The following is a 22,965-nucleotide window of genomic DNA, read 5'->3' on the forward strand; positions in this document are numbered from 1 at the left end:
TAATTAAAGAACACAGCAACTCCTTAAGTATTATCTTCCCCAACTTTATGATCCAGAAACAGATTCAGGTAGTTGCTCAAGCAAATGTGTGATGGAGTCAGGATTCCAAACCAGGCCTGATTCCAAAGCAATGCTCCTTTCCCTATACCAGTATTTCCCAAAGAGTGGTGCCCACGCTGGAACAAGAGATGATTACAGCTAATTCACCAACTGAAACTTTTTAAGTTAGATTTTAATTTTATGTGTTTTATAAAAATGATACTAGCACAAATCTGTGGTTTTTACGAAAAACAAAAAAGTAATCAAAGTTACTGAAAAATATTTTTTAAATAACACTATAGGTGTTATGTAGATTTGGCAAAAATTGTGAAGGGGATTAATAAATGTCAGCAGACATTATAGTATACTGTGATACCTTCCTAGGTATTGGAATACCTAGGAAAAGTATTGGGTTGGCCAAAAAGTTTGTTCGGGTTTTTCTGTAAGATGTTATGGAAAAAACCGAAAGAACTTTCTGGCCAAGCCAATACTTGCTTTTATTTTCTTCTCCCAAAATGTAACTGTTTTTAAACAAACAAAAAATGAATTAATGATCATTACAATTACCATTAACTGTTGATCAGCATATCTGAAAAATACTAACTCTGATACTGTTACCACTGCAAATAATGCCTTCTGGAATTTTTAAAGATAGAACTGTTATTGACTCATTTTTTTCCTTTTCGTGAGAAATCCAGGATTCTCACAAAGAAACATCCTTAATGTAGTCCTTCTATTATTTAGAGCATCTAAGAAAAAAATTCCTTATATTGCCCTGAAATACAAATCAAACTCTTGCTTTCCTTGCCAATATTCCCCTGTATCACCTTCTGAAACACCTAGTTTTCCAAAAGTATATATGAAATGAAGCATTTTTAGAATCATTTTGCTTGACTAGTAACTGTGAAGCCATTTTTACAATGATAACAGAATTCTAACGTTTTTATAATGCTGTTTAGCTTCATTTTTTTCCTAACTTACCTTCACAATTACAGTTAGGTAGTAAACAGATACAAAACTCAAATTTTATACCTGCCTGAGTTAATTAAAAATAAAGAAAGAAGCAAAGATACCTTACAGACAATATATCCCAGGATCAAAATCTAGTTTACCCACCACCTCCACCAACAAATTATAGTTGTTTCCCACTAACAACAGCCAAACAATTTAGTACTTCCCGTAGAAATATTCCAACGAAGTTCATGATGATTCTCTTTCTTCACTGAATAGGCCAAGTTTTTTGTAACTCTTCGGGTCTACAGTCACCAGTTTCTAAAGGGCACACAAACCTCTACATGTTCTTTAACTGAATGAGGATCTTGGAATATTTTCATAGTATGGGCAGATTTAACACAAAAAAAATGTCCTCTGGGAAACAGCCTACCTCCCCTTCCTGTGTATGGACAGCCATACACTTTTTGTTGAGACATCTATGCTTCATCCAGTCAGTCTCGTCAAGTACTCCATTTCCATGTTCTTACTCATATTCACTGCACCTGTGCACTGATGTCCAGTTTCAATGGAATCAAATGCACCTGTAACAACCCAGCAAACCTTGATGATTCACTGCCTTCACTCAATAGTCTGACATAGTGAATAGCTACAGAACAAAACTGCAAAGTACTTTCCATTATAGGTGAAAATGGAAGCCCAGAATTAATTTCCACCTCTTATTTAGGGTCATTCTGGTTTCCTTTAAAACACTAAAACAATTTTTTCAATGTATATACTGTAGCCTTGACAGTTGAACTAAAATTAAATAAAAACTGATTTTACTCAGTATCTTTCTGTGCAAATAGAGATCTTTATCCTTAGAAAAAACATTTTTCTCATCGATTAAAACTGGAAAGTAAAAAACAAAAATACAGAACACTAAGCACATATTAGGAAAAAAAAATGGAAAAAGATGAGCGAATTAAACCTAAAACCAGCATAAGTAAGGGTATAATAAAGATTAGATTTGGGAACCAATAAAATAGAAAAGGGGGGTGGGGAAATCAACAAATCCAAAATTTGGTCTTCGGAAAAGATTGACAAAAGTGCCAAACCTTTAGCTAGACTGACCAAGAAAAAAAGAAGACTCAAGTTATTAAAATTAAAAATTAAAGAAGAGACATTACTTACTACTGACTGGAAATAAAATGATTATAAAGGAATATGATGAATACATATGCCAATACTGGATAACTTAAATGGACAAATTTCTAGAAACACAAATTTCAGAAACCAAATAAGAAGAAATAGAAGATATAAATAAACCAATAACAAGTAAAGAGTTTCAACAGGTAATCAAAAACTACCCACAAAGAAAAGTCCAGGCCCAGATAGTTTCACTGGTAAATCCTACCAAATATTTAATACCAATACCAATCTTCACAAACTTTTCAAAAAAACAAAACAAAACAGGGGAGAACACTTCCCAACTCATTATAAGGCCATTATTACCCTGATATCAAAACCAGACAAAGACATCACAAGAAAACTACAGTCCAGTATCTGTTAGAAATATAGATGCAAAAATCCTTAATAAAATACCAGCAAATTGAACCTAGCAACATATATAAAGAATTATACAGCACAACCAAGTGGGTTTTATCCCACTAATGCAAGGTTGTTTAACATCTGAAAATCAATTAATGTAATATACAGTATCAACAGAATAAAAACAATAAACACATGATCATCTCAATAGACAAAGAAAAACCATTTGACTCAATCCAACACCCTTTCACTATAAAAATGCTCAACAAACTAGGAGTAGGAGGGAACTTCCTCAACATTATAAAGGGCATATACAAAAAAATCCATAGTTAACACAATATTTAATGGAGAAAGACTAGATGCTTTCCCACTGAGATCAAGAACAAAACAAAAATGTCAATGCTCATCATTTCTATTCAACACTGACTGGAGGTTCTAGACAGGGCAATTAGTCAAGAAAATGAATAAAAAGGATACAAACTGGAAAGGAAGAAATAAAACTTTCTATTTGCAGATGACAGAAATTCATTACACCAACTATAACAACTAATAAACAAGTTCATCAAGGTTACAGAATATAAGAACAATATACAAAAATCTACCGTATTTTATATACTAGCAATAAAAAAACCTGAAAACTAAATTTAAGAAAAATTCCAATCCAAAGAACACAAAAACACTAATCCAAAAAGATAGATGCACCCCTATGTTCACTGCAGGATTATTTACAATAGCCAAAATATGGAAACAATTTAGATGTCCATCAATGGATGAATGGATAAAGATGTGATGTATATATACAATGGACTATTTACTCAGCCATAATGAAGTCCTGCCATTTGCAACAACATGGATGGACCTCGACAGTATTATGCTAAGTGAAATAAATCAGACAGAGACAAATGTCACATGATTGCACTCATATGTGGAATCTTAAAAAAATTAAAAAAAAAAAAAAAACTCAGACACAAAAAACAGATTAGTGGTTACCAGAGGGGAAGGCAGTTACCGGGTGGGTGTGAAATGGATGAAGGCGGGGTGGGGGGGGTCAACTGTATGGTGATGGATGGTAACTAGGCTTGTAGTGGTGAACAACTTATAGTGTACACAGATGTCAAATTATAATTGGCCCTATATAAGTTTCAGGATGTACATCTAAAACTATATAATAAAAAAAGAGAAAATACTTCCATCTAGCATAGCATAAAAAAATAAAATACTTAGGAATAAATCTAACAAAAGATGTATAAGACTTATAAACTGAAAACTACAAAAAATTGTTGAAAGAAATTAAAGACAATCTAAATAAATGGAAAATTTCCAATGTTCATAGACTGAAAGACTTAATAGTGTTAAGATGGAAATACTTCCCAAAGTGATCTACAGATTCAACGCAATCCCTATAAAATCCCAGCTGGCTTCTTTGTAGAAGCTGAAAAATTGATAGTAAAATTCATATGGAAATAAAATAAATCTTTAATGGCCAAAAGAATATTAAAAAAAAAAAACTAGGAAGATTCACACTTTCTAATTTCAAATTTTACCCCAAAGCTACAGTAATCAAGACAGCGTGATACTAGCCTCAGGACAGACATACAGATCAATAGAACAGAAATGAGAGTCCAGAAGTGAACCCTCACATTTATGATCAATTTACTTTCAACAAGGCTATCAAGACTTTCAATGGAAAAAAAAAAACAAATGGTGCTGGGAAACTGGACAAACACATGCAAAAGAATGAAGCTGGGCTCCCACCTCACACCATATACAAAAATGAACGCAAAATGAATCAAAGACTTTAATATAAGAACCAAAAGTATAAAACTCTTAGAAGTAAATATGTGTAAATCTTCATGACCCCGAATTTGGAAATAGGTTTCTTATATACAACACAAAAGCACAAGCAACACAAGGGAAAAAAGATAAAATGGGCTTCATCAAGACACTTTTAAGAAAGTGGAAAGACAATCCACAAAATGGTAGAAAATATTTTCAAATCATGTATCTGATAAGAAACTTGTACCTAGAATATATTTAAAAACTTACAACTAATAATGAAGAGACAAATAACCCAATTAAAAACTGGGAGAAGAACCTGAACTGACGTTTCTCCAGGGAAGATATACAAATGGCCAACAAGCACTTGAAATAATGCTCAAAATAATCAGTCATCAAGGAAATGCAAACGAAAACCACAAGGAGATAGACCACTTCACACCCTCTAGGATGGCCATAATCAAGTATCATATAATAACAAGTGGATTGTTGGTGAGGATGTATAGAAATCAGAATCCTTATACACTACTTGTGGGAATGTAAAATGGTGAAGGTACTTTGGAAAAGTCTTGACAAGTTTTTGAAAAGTTTAAACATGGAGTTACCATTTGACCTAGCAATTCCATCCCGGGTATACGCACCCAAGAGAAATGAAAACATGTACATGCAAAAACTTGTACACAAATGTTCACAGCATTATTCATACCAAAAGGTACAAACAACCAAAATGTCCATCAACTGATAGATAAAATGTAGTATAGCCATACAACTGGACATTATTTGGACATAAAAGGCGATGAAGTCCTCATGCTACCACATAGGTCAAAATATTTATGCTAAGTATAGGAGCTAGAGAAAAAAAGGCCACATATTGTTTGATTCTGTTTGTATGAAATACCCAGAATAGGCAAATCCATAAACAGAAAGTAGACTAGTGGCTGCCTGACTGGGGGAGTGCAGCGAGCAGATACGAATGGGGTTTCTTTTTCGGGTGATGAAAATTTTCTAAAATTACTGTGGTGATGGTTGCAAAACTCTGAATATACTAAAAATCAGTGAATTTGTAAACTTCAAATAGGTCAATTTTATTGTATGTGAACTGCATCTCAATAAAGCTATTAAGAAAACAACAAAGATACTGGGGGTAAGCTGCTGACGCTAAGTGGTAGAGGCCAAGGACACTGCCAAATATCCTGTGATGCACAGGACAGCCCCTAGAATCACGCAGCCCAACATGTTGGTGACGCAGTTCTTTGCTGTGGGGGGCTGTCCTGTGCGCTGAAGAGTGTTCAGCAGCGTCCCCGGGCTCCACCCACATTAGGTATCAGTAGCACACCCACCAGGCTGACAACCAACACACCTCCAGACATTGCAGAATGTCCCCTGGGGGACAAAATTCCCTCCCCGGCCCCACCTTGAGAAGCACTGCTCAAGACGAAGAGGACTTTCCAAACTGCTTGTGAAACAATAGGTGAACTTCCACAATAGAAATAAAGATCAGCAAATCTGGTTACATTAAAATTTAGCTTCTTTATGTTTTAAAATAAAATCTCATTAGAAAAGCAAACATAAGAAAAGAAAATATTTAACACTGCCTAATGCTGGTGAGGGCACAGTGAGCGTTTCACACACTTTGGTAATGGCAATACAAATTGATGTTTAACAAGAATAACAAAATGTTCTTACCTTTTACCCATTAATTTATTCAGAGAATTTATGAGACAAAAATCCTAAGTAAAGCTATGTGTACAAAGATATACTTTTTTAACTGCAAAAACTTTGAAAATCAAAGTTCAGCTGGAGGTATGATTTTGATAAAAGACTATGCTGTCGTTAAAAAGAAGATATTGAAGACTACACAATAACACATTAATTGATTGTGAAATTGCTGGGGGGAAAACACACAAAATATTTATGGTCAAAATTCACAATTTAAAATGCTGGAGACATTTTTTAAATACTTTTTGACACTTGTACTATATCCTAAGCTAACTTCAAAAGATAATTTTATTTTCATGGTACCTGACATGGATTATTTTTTAAGACTTGGAAGCTTACAAAACTATAATTGTTTATCAGCCTTAACCTCTTTGAAATCCTTCGAGAGTTAAAATGCAGCCCTTAGCTAAAAACAGGACTCACTGCTGATAAGAAATATGCAAATTTTAAAACGCCCTCTAGAGTAATCACAAATATGTGACCAAAATGATTTGAGAAGGATTTCCCATACTTGTACATTTTTTCTCACTATACTAAGTTCTGACAACTTAAACTCAATTTTCTGCAGCTTAATTCAATTCTCAAAAACACATGGTAAACATTCCTGTTGCATGCTCAAAGATTAACACTAAAGAGATGTCAAAGGTTCACATATAGATGAATGTATTCTCACTGCCTTCTTTAAAAATGCAATTTCCAAGCTTTATAAAATAAAATACCAACAAGTGCTTAACACTTTTAAGATGGTAATTTTGGATCAATATTGGAGAGATTTTTTTTTTTTTAAGTCTATGCCTCTTATGAAAACTGAGAAAGCCAGTGAAAGCCCAGTGATAGCTTAAGAGGAACAAATTCTGTAAGGAATTCTGTAAGGAACAAATTCTGTCTTCAGTACTTGCTGTAAGACAGTGTTACAAAAGCACTACTCTATTCTCATTCACATACATGTTCTTTATTATTTCCGACATTTTATTTCATCTTTCTTCTCTGTCACCCTTGCCTAAATGAGTAAGAGAAGAATTTTGGCAAATGCTAATTTAAATAACCTACAAAAATTACTGGTAGGCACTGCTACATGTTTTCATATGAATCAATCACTATCAAAAAAAATCAATAGAAAAAAATCAACTGCAGAAAAAAATTTATAACAGTACCATTGCAATCAAATAAAGCATACTACAGACATTAAATAATTGTTAAGTTTTGTTTGTTTGTTTGTTTGTTTTAATGTAAATGACACTTTTTACTATTCGGGTACTATAGGTCTCTTTCCCGAAGTGGGGATCTGCCCAATTGGCATGGAGACTGGGTGCACCAATGGTAGGAACAGAGTACAGAAGTTCTGTTAGCCATCCTCAGCCACTCCCCTCTAGACATTATCAGTTGTCCCTTTTAGTTTATGAAACCCGCTGCCAAAGGAAGAAAGTGTCAGTTATACCTAACACTGACTTTTTTCAATATTTTATTATTCACAATTATTACTAATTTACAAATAATTATGGGTCAAAACTAAATAAACATAAAGTGATATAGGTTTAACTAAAAATATTTTAGCATTTTTAATAAAATCTTTTCCTTATCCACTAGTAACTTTCAAAAACTGATTACAGAAATGAACACAAGATTTTAGACCTTAAGAAATAAGAAGCAATGCTTGGAGATAGAAGTATAATTATTTTCTATTAACTTTTAATTTTCTAATTATCTCTCTAATATAAAACCAAGTCTATTTCCTAATTTTAAAAAGCAGAAAGTGATTCTTTTCATTTGAAAACTAGCTAAAACTACATTAAAATGTAGCCTATTAGTTAAAACTAACAGTGCCAAATGACATGTTACTGTCGCAGTAACAATTTTCCATGCTCTAACTTTATTTTATTTTATTTATTTATTTTTTTGTGTGATACGCGGGCCTCTCACTGGTGTGGCCTCTCCCGTTGCGGAGCACAGGCTCCGGACGCTCAGGCTCAGCGGCCATGGCTCACGGGCCCAGCCGCTCCGTGGCATGTGGGATCTTCCCGGACCGGGGCACGAACCCGTGTCCCCTGCATCGGCAGGCAGACTCTCAACCACTGCGCCACCAGGGAAGCCCCAAGCTCTAACTTTTAAAGCAAGCATAACGAATTTAAAAATCCACAGTCATACCATAAAATAATAGATAATCATCAAATAGTTAAATATAGACCTCTGGTGACAATAGGTCAAACTTAAAATCCCACTACAAAAGTATACACATTAAAAACAACAACCTTTATTTTAGTGCTTTTATAAACCGTTTACTCGGTAAATTTCAGATTGACATTTCCTTTGATACTACTTATAGTACATGCATACAATTTCAGTTCATCTATTATTAGACTAAGGTGCACACTATTATTAGAATAGAGAAAATGATTGAATCATAGCATATTATTTACATGGAAATCCTTCTGTAATAATTAAGTTAGTAAAAAAGACTACAGCAAATTGAATAAAGACCAAATTTTACCTTTTCTGTATTGTAATATAAAGATTTCAAAGTAGTAAACAAGGGTGGGCAGCCTTTACTGAAGTTAACCCTCAGGAACTTATCCATTAGTTCTCTAAATTTTTCACCTAGAAACAAAAGTGGACTTTGTTATACTTCGACTGATGCAAACAGTTCGCAAAATTATTTCATAAATAAAAATAAAACTCCTTCAGAAACAATGATTCCCCTATCCAATGTTTAAACCCAAAAAGTCAGTCAGCATTATTTGTTACCGCCAAAAAGCATAACACCAAATATCTCGGTTCGGTTGGCAAGTGTATTTTCCCTAGATGCAGATTCAAACTATCTTCAAGGAACACTTCAAAAGATAGGTAAACAAAATGACTGTGCAGCTTTGAGGAAAAGTAACGTACTATCTATTCTGAATACAGTCCCCATAGGAAGTACCTTTCCTAATCTCACTGACCAGCAGAGGCTCAATGCTACTATCTCAATCCTACATCTCAGAAGGCACTCTGCAAACTATATAAGGATTCTACTGTAACCAGCACTATATTTAAGTAGCAGTCAAAGTATCTTTTTAAACGCTAACACGGTATTTACAAATGTTTTCCGAATCAACTAGTGATTTATTTCAACAGTCATTCATTCCACAATCATCTATCGAGCACCTACTATGTGCCAGGCATTGTTCCAGGTATCCAGGATATAGCCGTGATTAAAACAAAAAAATTTTTTTTAATTCTGCCCTCATGGAAATTATTAACATTCTAGTGGGTGAGATAGACAGTAAGTAAAATAACATCCATAAGATATCAGACAGAGCCCTGAGGCATGCTAACATTAGAATTAAATAAATACCCTATTTGTAACATCAAGTAAATAAATCTCCTATTATTGCTAAACGCTTACCAAAAAGTTTCAGTGTCACTTTTTAAAAGCAGAAAAAAATTAATTTTAAATACAAAAGCTCTAACTTTTTGACAATAAGGGTTAATATGTAAGGAAACGGATTTGTCCACTCAAAAGAAAAAAAAAGATACATACATGTCATGAATGTTTTAAGCTAAAGTAAGACTACTGAAATGACCTTTCTTAAGGTTTCTTTATGAATCACATTTTACCAAAATACCCAACAACCCAAGTGGTTATTTTTATTTGTTGTGACTGACACTACTGAACAAAACATGCATCTCAACATATTACAGATATCATAAATATTAAGAGGAGAAATTTAAATTTTATTGAGTGAAAATTTTATCTAATATAAAAACAGGATCAACATTTGTTACCTCAACTTACTACGAAGACTGTTTTCAGATGATCTCTAATCTTTATAACAGAGGAAGTGCTGGAAAGATTTGATCCCTAAAACTACTTTTGAATTTTAAGGAAGTAATCATGTATATTCAACCCAGAGTGGTATTTTGTGTTCCTTCGGTATACTTTGTATATAATCTTTTGAAAATCACAGATTATCAGGACTGCACAAAATTTCACTCTGGGTTAAATATACATCATTACTTCCTTAAAAATCAAAAAGTTTCAGAGATCAAATCTTTCCAGCACTTTCTCTGATATAAAGCAAAGGTTAACAGTATTGTGGCAGGCAGTCAGGGATGTTGCTGCTTACTTCGTGTGACACTGTCCACTAAAAACCTCAATTTCTCCACTGTAAGATGACGGTAACACCACCAGCCTCAAGAGTACTCTTTCATGACTCACACAAGATGAAAAGTAAACAGCATAAGCACACAGTAACCACTCAATAAATGTCTATTATTTACACCTTGACATCTGATAGCTACTGTGTTTCTATAGTTAAGAAAGTTTTCCACATTTGCTATCATCATCTACTGAGAAAACATGCATTTTATCTTCATGTCAGAGGCTACTCTGAACTCCTCTTCAACTTTCTCAATCTATTTAGATCATACTGGCAATTCTACTTAAAAGACAATGTACTCAGCTCTCAAGTATCCACTATATTACAAGCCTCTTCTCCCATTAAACTTTTATTTCAACTGTGCAGCTAGCTATGATAAAGAATGAGGAAGGTCTTACATACCGATATAGGACTGAATTCCAGATACAGAGTTAAGTGAAAAGGAAAACAAGGTGCAGAACAATCTATGTCACTTTTGTACAAAAGGTGGAGGAAAAAGGAAAACTATACATAAACCCTCAAACACACACTTTTGCTTGTATATGCACAATGTATTTCTGGAAGAGTTAAACCATCTACTAGTAACAATGGCTGTCTCTGGGGAAGTAAACTTGGTGGCCAGAGGACAGAGACACAGAAAAGACTTTTCAGTTAAAACCTGTTTTGCACCCTTTTATTCAGAACTGTATGAATGCACTGTCTAAACCAGAAGCCTACACAGCTACTCAACTGCTCAGTCACACAGTATATCCCCAAATTACTTACTATTTACCCATCTCATAATTTTTTTCTTTACATATAAGAAAAACTGTTTCACAAAAATTAATAACCTCCCTTCTTCCTAACTATTTTAAAATAATTCTTTAGTACCCCCATAGTCTTTCCTTTAGGGGGAAAAAAAAGCTATCAATCATTATGTGCCTGACTCAACCATAAAAAGGAACAAAATTGGGTCATTTGTAGAGACATGGATGGATCTAGAGACTGTCATACAGAGTGAAGTAAGTCAGAAAGAGAAAAACTAATATCATATATTAATGCATACATGTGGAACCTAGAAAAATGGTACAGATGAACCGGTTTGCAGGGCAGAAATAGAGACACAGATGTAGAGAACAAACATATGGACACCAAAGGGGGAAAGTGGGGAAGGGCTGGTGGTGGTGGGATGAACTGGGAGATTGGGATTGACATATATACACTAATATGTATAAAATGCATAACTGATAAGAACCTGCTGTATAAAAAAATAAAATTCTAAAATTAAAAAAAAAATCATTATGTGCCTGTTTAGCACTGCAGCTTGTAAAACAAGTTATCTGACTACAGAGATGCTATGCTAATTCTTCACTAGATGTAGTACAGATTCACATAAAAACTGATATCCCAAAAACCACCGCTAAAATAATGAACATAAATAGCAAGATCAGACTGTATCTGATAGCCTGGGAATTTACTCTAAATAATGGTGCATGTTTTCACTACAAAAAAGAAATGATAATCATGTGACCTAATGGAGGTGTTAGCTAACACTACAGTGATAATAATATTGGAATATATAAATGTATCGATCAATACATCATACACCTTAAACTTACACATTGTATGTCAACTATATCTCAATAAAAAATAAAAACAATCCAATGAAACAAAAATAAAATAGGAGCAAAATGGGATTAGCATTCTCGTTTAATACTCTGGATTATCCCCCTCTTTCTCCCTCCTTGGCCAGTGAAGACTAATAGATCACGATGAATTAAACTAGCTATTTTGAAAAGTACTGTTTTCACAGCACTTAATATTTCAGGCTGTTGGAGAATCTCCCCAGGACTTTGGCTGTTCACTAATCTGTAGGTAATAAACATTTTTATCTAAAAACCAGTAAGCCTTTTTCAAAACTTGCATTCTCAAGTTCCATCATGTTTCTCGAGAAAGATCTTATTGCCTTTGATAATGCTAAGATACCCTTCTTATTACACATAAAAATATTTCTAAACACGCGAAAACACTTCATGAAGTATTCAGCTGTTGCACAGGTACAATTAAGTAGTTGCATAATTTTATATATGGTCCCCAGAGCTTTGTAAATACATGTATGTTAGAACCTCAAATGACGCTGACCTTGAAGCCCAAGCCGTCAATACCCCTCAACTGAGGCCTAGCTTGTAAAAAGATCCTTTTAGCGTTTCAAAGACAATGTCCTAGAGGGTCCAGAATGATCCCACTTTTACCCAAATCACACTTTATATTCAAAAACTGGCTCCAGGTTATCTTTCAGTAAAAATATACTTCCTACCTTATACACAAAAGGCCACCTATGGTATGATTCCAATTATACAAAATGTCCAAAACCAGCAAGTCCACAGGTACAGAAAGTTAGGTTAGTGGTTGCCTGGTGCAGGGGTTGGGGGCTGGGAGTGACTGCTAATGGACATGAGCTTTCTTTTTGGAGTGACAAAAATTTCCTGAAACCAGGGAGTGATGATGGTTGTGCAACTCCCTGAGCACATTAAAACACTGAGTTGCACACTTTAAAAAGTGCATTTTATGGTATGTGAGTTATATTTCAACAGGCTGCTATTTTTTTAAAAAGGAGATACAGAAATGTGAGCTCGAGCATCTTCCAGAAAACGCTTTTACTAGGGAAATGCTCCCCTCTGCACAGTACATCCCACCTTGGAAATTCACAACTCATATACTGAAAGTTCTAGGAAGTCCTACAGAAGCCTGATTGTTGTGTTTAACCAAAAGTTTCCCAAACTCATTTGAATGAAGAACATCTCAGTGCACAGGCATCCTCCCCACCAAGCCTATTAACATCCACTGGGACTTAATGTTCCCTGGAAAACATTAGGAAATCTGCCTACTTCACAAAGCTGAAACAAAACAGGGAGGATCAGAATACTATTCATCATTTACATAAATGAAAGGCACTATTTATTTATTTTTAAATAAATTTGTATCTACTGTCTAACCCAGTACACTTCTAAGAGGTATTTCATGTATTTTTAAAGTCAGTCAAATAAAAAGCTTTTAATTTCCATTAATCTTTTGATAAAAAGAAAATGACACAATTATTTAAACAACATATGCATAACAAATAAATAACTGATCACTCCCACCCCCAAGACTGGTGTAGATGTAAACTCTATTCCAGAAACAAGCTTTTAAAATGTGAATGGTGTTGAGTAATTTCAACAAGTATTATTAGTGTTACAAAAGATATCCTAATATTACCTGGGACAAGATTCAAAGGTAATCTTCTAGGTGAAATTGCTCTGGGGTGCTGCTTACTAATTTCTTCATAAATTTGAAGCCTCTCTTCTAAAGTGCCTATTATCAGTAAATATGCATCAGATTCAAAGCATCAAAACTTTTATCTATGATAAAATGCTAATAAACTTTAAAAATTATGTTATAAATTAAAAATCACATTATCAATATTAAAGCTGCTCTCAATTTTTGTAAGAATGACATTAAAAACTCTGTGGCAATGAAATAATCATTAAATCACCATTTTAAACCCAAAGTCCAGAGAAAACCAAAATTTCACCACTCAAATCATACACATACAAGACAGACTCAAGATACACTGCACTTCTCTGATATTCCTGCATGCACAATCCATGAAAAAGAAAATGTTCCTTTATAACATATCTTACATAAATCCTCTAACCCAATATAACCCACATAAACCCAACAAAAGTCTATAATGCCTATAGATAGGCTTAAAGAAGCAACAGTTTTAGGGTCATGAATGCAATATTTTAAAAGATGAACTCAGTTTCTAAGGAGGCTTGACACTTAAAATCTTCAATGAAACTCTATTACAAAGAACTCCATTAGTTCATGTCCGTGTCCAGGTGCCAAAAAAAAGAACCCCATTAGAACAGACTTTTAAAGTGTCAATTACTTCTCCCAAATATTATGATATAAAATATACTTCTAACAGAAAGTTATATCTTCCCTGTCAAGACCAACCTAATTTTATAGTACTAAATACAGGATCTATATGTAAACTACATTAACAATCTGCAGAATCGGATCTGGGTCTAGTTTATTATTCTAAAATAATATCCAGCATAATTTACAAAGAGAGATTACATGCATTATTTTACATAAGCAATAAGATAACTTACAGCAGAATTTTTAAGAAAAAGCAAACCCATTTTTAAACTATAAGGTTCTAGATGGATTTTAATTCGAACCACAGAAACATAATTATTATAAAAATAACCCTTGGTGCTAGCAATCAAGCCACCGTAAATGTAGTGTTCAGTATCAAGATTATAAACACAGCACTTTAAAAAGTAAAGTCCGATTTTGTTTAGACTCCTTCCTTCCCCCAGTAATACATTTTGGAGCTCCAATGTGGTTGAATTTTAGAAACTGGGATATGTGAAAAATTATTTTCACGTTCTGTTAATGATTTGGAGACTTCATGAAATATTAAGGACCCTTATACTAAAATCTACAAGAAGCCTATCGCATATTTTTAAAAAGCAGTTCTCATATTTATACCTAATCTTAGAGAATGCGACGAACTATGAGTATAAAAAACATTTTCCCACTAACCCAGATAAAACAAGTCTTATAAATGTAGTTACATTAAGACAAAAACCAAACCATTTCAATGCCCTATTTGAAGTCACAAGTTGGAGCTCCAGAACCTACCATGGGGGAGAAAAGGTCCTAAGGAACCTAAAAAATAGTTTTATAATCAATATATTTTATAGTAAGCATAGATCCTGATATATGGAACATATTACGTTCATTTTACTAAAGCAGTTAAGTGATTAACATGCCAGTAACTGGTAGTTTAAAGAAAAATCAGTTATCTCACATTTCCAACCTTCAGACCCATGACTTTTGTCCTGTTTTTTTTTTTTAAAGACAGACTATTGATCTAATCAATATTTTAATTTTCATTATTTTCTTAAAAACAATTATTTAAGGAACTTTTTTTAATAATTTGTGATATAAAATTTTAAATACACACAGAAAACCTGGATTCATGTATACAAGTAATTAAGATACAACAAATAAATTTTTCTCATAGCTCTTCCTACTATAAATGAATATGGGTAGCTACCTACTTACCATACTTTTTAAATTTAAAAATTCTGCTGTTTCAACACCTTCGAGTTTCATAATTATTTCATATAAGTTTCATAATTATTTCAGCCATATACTTACTTACCCATGACTAAATATGATTTTAGCAATATTAAAGATATTTATTTATGAGAATATTAGGGAAAATTTAGAATAATATTCTAGATTTCTGAAAAGGGTCAAGGTTATCAAATTTCAAAAGAAGACGTATACAGTTTATTCTACACAATTAGCCTAGTTTGAAAGTAAAAGAATAGCTTTTATGCTGATGCTATATACAACGTACTCTCAGCAACATTTCTTGGGCCCAATTCTTATTCTTAGAGATTGACAGTAACAGTCCTCTAATTCTTTAAAAATACTAAATAATTATGACATTTCCCAGAAAGGGAATGCCCATTTTCTTCCCCACCACTCTAGTTAGTGTAAATTGGTAACATTTTAATGGATCAAGAAACCTAAAATAATCTGTAAGCATTTATCACTTAAATATAAATATCTGAACTCATTTTCACTCCCATGTTTAACCTGTAATCTTCCTAAATGGAAACATGAATGCTAAAACTAAAAATATGCATCCTTAAATATTCTTACAACTTTATATTTTACTATACTTCAAACAGTAGCTAAGGGCTTCCCTGGTGGCACAGTGGTTGAGAATCCACCTGCCAATGCAGGGGAGACGGGTTCGATCTCTGGTCCGGGAAGATCCCACACGCCGCGGAGCAACTAAGCCCACGCGACACAACTACTGAGCCTGCACTCCAGAGCCCACGAGCCACAACTACTGAAGCCCGCACGCCTAGAGTCTGTGCTGCGCAACAAGAGAAGCCCCTGCTCACCGCAACTAGAGAAAAAGCCCACGCGCAGCAACGAAGACCCATCGCAGCCAAAAATAAATAATTAAAAAAAAAAAAGAACACTAGCTAAGAGAAGGTAGGAGAAAAATCATTACATACTAAGTTGTAGAGCTTTTTCCAAGCCTTCATAGTAACACCAATTTTCTGCATTCCGATCAATCAAGTTTTTGAATACTTCGCTCGCTTCTTTTAATCGTCCCAATTTCAACAGCATTTCCCCTAAAATTAAGTTTAAATGTCACATTCATTTTGCTTAAACATTAAATACCTTTCTAATTCCAGAGATTTCACTAAGCATTATTAGTATAATAGATGTTTATGAAAGACAACTGTATGGTGCTTCCCTTTAGGGCTTGTTGCAATTTAAATAACTAAACATAGATTAATTCACAGCTTGTCTTCGGAGATAAACCTTCACTTACGCATTCTATTATACTAACATTCATTTTTGGCTCCCTCCCACACTGTATATATGATATTAACTTGTTAGTAAAAAATCTTTGCATTATGCACATTTTTGTACACCCTTTAAAGTAACTAAAGTTACCTTAGATATAGATCGGTAAATAATTCTAATGAAATATCCCTGCCTTCCTACTGCAAGATTTTTAATGTACTTTTCCTAATCAATTCTTATGTTAAACAATTCTTCATTCAATGCTCTTACTGTCCTTTCCAGGTCACTAAAACTGGAGAAGTTTAACTCACAAAACAATAACACTAAATACCACTTCGCAGCAAGAAACTACACAAACCATGTTCACAGGGGGGTCACCTCTAAGACTCAATTTCTTTTACTAAGCCATACAAATTGCAAGTGGGTATGGGAAATGAGAATCTAAATTTCTCAGATAGGGACTTCCCTGGCGGTCCAGTGGTTAAGACTCCACACTTCCACTGCAGGGGGTGCGGGTTCAATCCCTTGTGGGGGAACTAAGATCCTGCAAGCTGCACGGCGCAGCCAAAATAAATAAATAACGAACTTTTCAGATAAAATGGAAAGCACACCTAATCAAGATAAAAGGGAGCATCTCAAAAAATGTATCTCAACTTTCTATCCCTAAGCTTTCCCATTCCCTACAGAATCTGTTTCAAACAACCCTTTGAAATGTCTTCAGTCATACATATTATTTCAGCTTTCACCATCATCATATTACAGTGATTATTATATATATCATTTTACTATTTATTTTATTATATTGTATATTACTCAAGCTCTACAGTAAGACTAACTAGGTGTAACTACCAGTTTTACCACTTTCTAGCTTTGTGACTGAATAACTTACAAAACTTCCAATTTCCATTTCCTTACCTGCAAAATATCAACTACATCAGTCTGTTTTTATGATAATCAACTGAAATAATGTACTTAAAACGGTCAGCACACTACTTGGTACAAAGTGAACACACATAAACATTTACTAGTTAAAACCATAAACAGTACATTAAACTTAAACTATACTTGAATTCAAAAAATAATAAAAGGAGAAAAAAAGAACTATGATCGTGCCCCATTCCTCCACAAGAGTATAGGATGGCAGTTAAAAGGATTCATGAAAAGACATGAAAGAACCTTAAATGCATATTGCTAAGTGAAAGAAGCCAATCTGAAAAGGCTACATACTGTATGCTTCCACCTCTAATACATTCTGTAAAAGGCACAACTATGGAGATAGTAAAAGGATTACTGGTTGCCAAGGGTTGGGGGCAAGGAGAAACAGGCAGAGCAGAGGATTTTTAGGGCAGTGAAACTACTCTGTATGATACTATAATGGTAGTATGTAAAATGTCATTATACATTTTTTAAAACCTAGAGGGTATACAACACCAAGAATGAACCCAAATATAAACTACAGGCTTAGGGGAATGGGGGGTGAGGGTAGGAGGAACTGTGCATGTGCAGGGACAGAGGGTATATAGGAAATCTTTGTACCTTCCACTCAGTTTTGCTGTGAACCTAGAACTGCTCTAAAAAATAAAGTCTATTTAAATTAAAAAAAAAAAAGTAAAGGCTCTGAAGTCAGAAAGATATTTTTAGAAATTAACTCTACCTGCTGAAAGGCTGGGCAACTTGGGCAAGTCCTTAACCTCTCTTACTTTCTTCAAATATAAAAAGGGACAATAAGTAATACCCATGTTAGAGGTGCTAAAAATTAAGTGAAATTAAGCAGTTTAAGCAGTTACCATACTGTGAAACACAGAAGAGTAAATAAACCTTAGCTAGTATTTTTAAGCTTTAGAAGTCCTGCAACTACATGAGATTTTAGTTTTAAACTAATTATTTATTTAGATGGACATTCTATTTAATATGGTGTTGCTCAGGAAATGGGTAATTGATGAGCAAAGCTATGTATAAAAAAGAAAATTTGTTTGATTTTGTTGAAAAACATTCTTAACAAACTATTTCTCAGAATCCTGTCTTCTTAATTAGCCCATAATGAAAATAAATGAATCTTGCTTTCACGAGGATCCCAAGTGTCATTTACTCTTCTCATTTTACTATATATGGAGATAAATACTGGGGGAGGGGGTTGAATATGAAGGCAGTATAACATACTGCTTAAGAAAATGGAATCTGGAGTCAAAATCCCTGCACTCAAATCCAGCACTACCCAGATTACTTAGCTGTGTGACTCTGGGCAAGTCACTTACCTCTCTGTTCCTCAGTTCCTGATCTCTAAAATGGATGTAACAACTACATCATAGGGTTGTTATGAAGATTACATTAATTTTATTATTAAACCATTACATTAATTAATAATGGCTTAATAATAAAGTGTTGAGAACATTGCCTGATATATAGTAAGTCTCATTTAAGTGTTCGGACATAATAAAGTACATAGGTTTTATTCTTTTCTTTAACTGAGGCCAATAAAAAAGAAAAAGCAGTTCAACTTACCTTTAATTTCTTCCACCAAAAGTTTATCACATATCTGTTTCTCATAAGTTTCTATATGTTCCAAAGATTCCTGAAATAGATCTGCCTCCCTCATCACTTGATTCTGGTACAGTATCAGTTCACTATATTCATAGTCTATTTTGTTGGGAGAAACCTGAAAAAAATAACCAAATTATCTTACTTATATAATAATATAAAGCAGTTACAGATCTTTAATTTAATTGCTTTCTCAGGACAGTCATTCACACAGACTTTAAAAAGCAACCCACAAGCAGTTACAAATAGAAGAGTGATTAACAGCAAAGAAGATTAATATATTCTTTAAAACAAAAAAAGGAGTGGGGACTTCTGCCTACAGAAAAGTGAAGAGGTTAGCAAATCCTATTACCAAAGGAAAGTATAACAATGATTAAAATCCTAAAGAATCTTCCAAAAAAAACTACTAGAACCCATAAAGGAGTTTAGCAAGGTGACAGGATACAAGATCAATATATGAAAATCAATTATACTTCTATATACTAGGAACGAACAACCCAAAAATGAAAGTAAAATAATTTTCACAATAGCATCAAAACGAACAAAACATTCAGGAATAAATTTAAGAAACAAGACCCATATACCAAAGAATACTCAATCTTTTTTTGACTCTATATTTATTTTCCCCAAATTGATCTAAAAATTCAATGTAATCCCTATCAAACTCTCAGCAAGCTTTTAGAAGCTGATAAGCTGATGCTAAAATTCAAATGGAAATAAAAGGAACCCTGCATGGACAAAAGAATCTTAAAAAGAAAAAGTAGGAAGACATGTACTTCAAATTTCAAACATCCTTTAAAATTACAGTAATCAAGACAGTGTGGTTGGTACTGGCATAAGGATACACATATAGATCAATGGAACAGAATACAAGGTTCAGAAATTAGCCCTTATAATCTGGTCAACTGATTTTCAACAGATGTGCCAAGACAATTCAACAGGGACAGGTTAGTCTTTACAACAAATGATGGTGGGACACATTTAATATCCATATGCAAAAACAGACACATACTTCATACCATTTACAAAAATTAAATCAAAATGGATCACAGACCTAAATGTGAGCACTAAAACAATAAAAGAAACCTTAGAGGAATAGGAGAAAATCTTTGTGACCCTTTGCATAAAAGAAAAAACAGGTAAATTGGACTTCAACAAAATTATAAACTTTCCTCTTCAAAAGACACCGTTAATAACATAAAAATACAAGTTATAGACTAGGAGAAAATATTCGCAAATGATCTATCTGATAAGGAACTTGTATTGAGAATATTCAAGAAACTCTTACAACTCAGCTGTAAGACAAATAACCCAACTAAAAAATGGGCAAAAGAGTTGAACAGACATTTCATCAAAGAAGAAATATAAATGGCTAATAAGAACATGATAAAATGCTCAATAGCATTAGTTGTTAGAAAAATGCAGAGAGACAACTAAAACAGATACTACTACATATCCACTAAGATGGCTATCATCAAAAAATTGGACAGTAACAGGTGTGGGGATGGGTAGAAACTGGAATTCTCACACATTGCTAGTAGGAATGTAAAATGGTTCAGCCACGTAGGAAAACAACTGGGCAGTTTATTAAAAAGTTAAATATATACTTACCATATAACCAAGTAATTTCATTCCTAGGTATCTACCCAAAAGAAATAAAAACATATGTCCACACAAAAACTTATGCACAAATGTTCATAGCAGCATTATTCATAACAACTAAAACTAAAAACAATATATATGTCCATCAATTAAGGAATGGATAAACAAAGTGTTATCCATAGACTACAGTGTATCCATATATGAAACAGTATTCAGCATTAAAAAGGAATGAACCACTAATACATGCTCTAACACAGGTGAATCTCAAAAGCATTATGAATAAAAGAATTTAGAGAGAAAACACTGCATTTGATTGCCTTTATTCGAAGTTTCCAAAAAGGGCAAATCTATAGAGACAAAAAGCAGATCAGTGGTTGGCTGGGGATGAGTGGAAACCGACAAATGGGCACAAAAGAACTTTTGGGGGGTGACGAAACATTCTAAAACTGGACTGTGGTAATGATTACATGACTATAAATTTACAAAAAAAAATCTTTGAGATGTACAACTAACATGGGTAAATTTTATGGCATGTATTATACCTCAAAAAAGCCTTGTATACCTCTTAATTATACTTATTATTACAAAAAAGAAGAAAATTCCACACACCTAATTTTAACCATCAAATTGCAATAAGATTGTATTTAAAATGAAAGAGTGTTTATCAAACCCCAGTGAATATGGTACAGTACACCTTCCTATGGTAAGGACTTGATTCCTGGATAAAGACAAAGAACTAGTCTCAATAGAGAATTCTCTAGTTCGCAGTAAAAAGCTAAGAATCTAAGTAAACATGATGAACTTACTACACTCCCTTATAAGAATAAAAATAATAGAGGGTTTAAAAATATATTAACCTATGAAAATAGAACGTATGAGATTTCAACAAACTTCTGGGAAACGGAAAGCAAATGAAGAATGAGGGATGAAGTAAAGCAGAAGCTAAAGCCTAGAGTAGCTACACAGAGGAAATCTTTAGGGAGGGTGGCTATCTGCCCTGGAAATCACCAAACAGAGTCAGGATTCTGAAATGACAAGTAAACAGAGGGCGCAGGAATGAGAAATGGGGCTCAAGATTAAGGGATTAACTGAAAGGCTGACCCTGACCCCATTTCCATCAACTCAGCAGCCAAATCCTTGTTTAAAATATTACCCTGTAACCAGGCATCCATCCCACTCAGAGTCAAGAGCTCTTCTTCAAAGAAAGCAGACAGCCCCAGAGAACTGGATGCTAAGGCGGGGGCGGAGATATTCACTGCAGCATTATTTACAATAGTCAAGATATGGAAACAACCTAAGTGTCCATCAACAAATGAATGGATAAAGATGTGATATATATATACAACAGAATAATATTCAGCCATGAGAAACAAGGAATTCCTGCCATTTGCTGGCTTAGGACACAAAAGTGTAAGTATATTCCCTAATGTTATAAAGGTAACACTTAAAGAACCAGAAATATTCATGTAACTATTATCAGGAGAATGGGGAAGAGACGGTGAGGTGACATAAAAGAACTATTTACTACTCTATTGTAGCAAAAACCGTAGAGAATGTCTAAAATACATATAAAAAAGTTGAACGTGCATTATTTAGACATATGGCGGGCTGTGTTCTTCCATGTCTTCTCTGAACTAGACTCTGGATAGCAAGGCAGGGACAGAAAGGTAGAATAGGGGACTGTTACCATGTGTACTCTGTAATGAGAATTACTGGATAAATGAAAAGTGAAAAAAAGTTTACCACTCTAGCAGGTAAAATTAGTTTGGCTATCATTCCAAAAAACAATACCTTGCTTTTAGGGTAATGTGTCAAAAGAAAAAGTTTTCATCAAGAAAATACAAAGAGGATGATGTCAGGAAAACCGGCAGAGTAAAGAAAGAACTCCAAAACTTGACCTCTGCAAAAGAGCGAGGACAGAACTGGCAAAAACTGTCAGAATCACCTTTTTCAGAACTCTAGAAATTAACCAGAGGCTTACAGCACACCTGGGGAGCATTTATTGAAGAAAACAGCTAGATCTTGGTAAGACCAGTGAGTTTTGTGTCATTTTAACTTGCCCTAATCCTGTCCAGTGCTCTCCAGCTACAGAGTAGCCTTGAAAAATAAGCTTGTCTTCCCAGAGCAGCTTGACAGCCACCAGTGAGAACAGTAAAGCTGGAGCTCTTTCCTCATTCCCAAAGAACTGTAATTAACTGACCTATCTGTTGGTTCACTGCAAGCCTCCAAGTACAAGCCTACCTCAGAGTTTGTCCAGAGCAAAAAAGCCTTGGGGGGAAGGGAAGGGCCAAAAGTGCTTATT

General features: G+C 34.0%; 1 protein-coding gene across 16 annotated transcripts in view; it reads right to left on the minus strand.

Moving 5' to 3' along the window:
* The window catches only part of NAA16 (N-alpha-acetyltransferase 16, NatA auxiliary subunit), an 82,740-nt gene that overhangs the window by 47,607 nt on the left and 12,168 nt on the right, over window positions 1–22,965 (minus strand). For 14 of the 16 annotated variants that reach the window (XR_009536690.1, XR_009536691.1, XR_009536692.1 and 11 more), the window contains 4 exons: window positions 19,026–19,179; window positions 16,226–16,345; window positions 13,389–13,484; window positions 8,504–8,610 (listed from right to left, as the gene is read on the minus strand). Coding sequence is in view for 13 of the 16 variants with exons in the window: in XM_060128887.1 (XP_059984870.1) it covers window positions 8,504–8,610; window positions 13,389–13,484; window positions 16,226–16,345; window positions 19,026–19,179 (477 nt within the window). In the remaining 3 variants the exon portion in view is untranslated. Of the gene's footprint in view, window positions 1–8,503; window positions 8,611–13,388; window positions 13,485–16,225; window positions 16,346–19,025; window positions 19,180–20,672; window positions 20,704–22,965 lie in introns of all 16 variants that reach the window. The other 2 variants (XM_060128894.1, XM_060128884.1) reach the window with 2 other exon arrangements.

Source organism: Lagenorhynchus albirostris, chromosome 18, assembly GCF_949774975.1.
Source record: "Lagenorhynchus albirostris chromosome 18, mLagAlb1.1, whole genome shotgun sequence".
In the NCBI taxonomy this organism is placed as follows: domain Eukaryota; kingdom Metazoa; phylum Chordata; class Mammalia; order Artiodactyla; family Delphinidae; genus Lagenorhynchus; species Lagenorhynchus albirostris.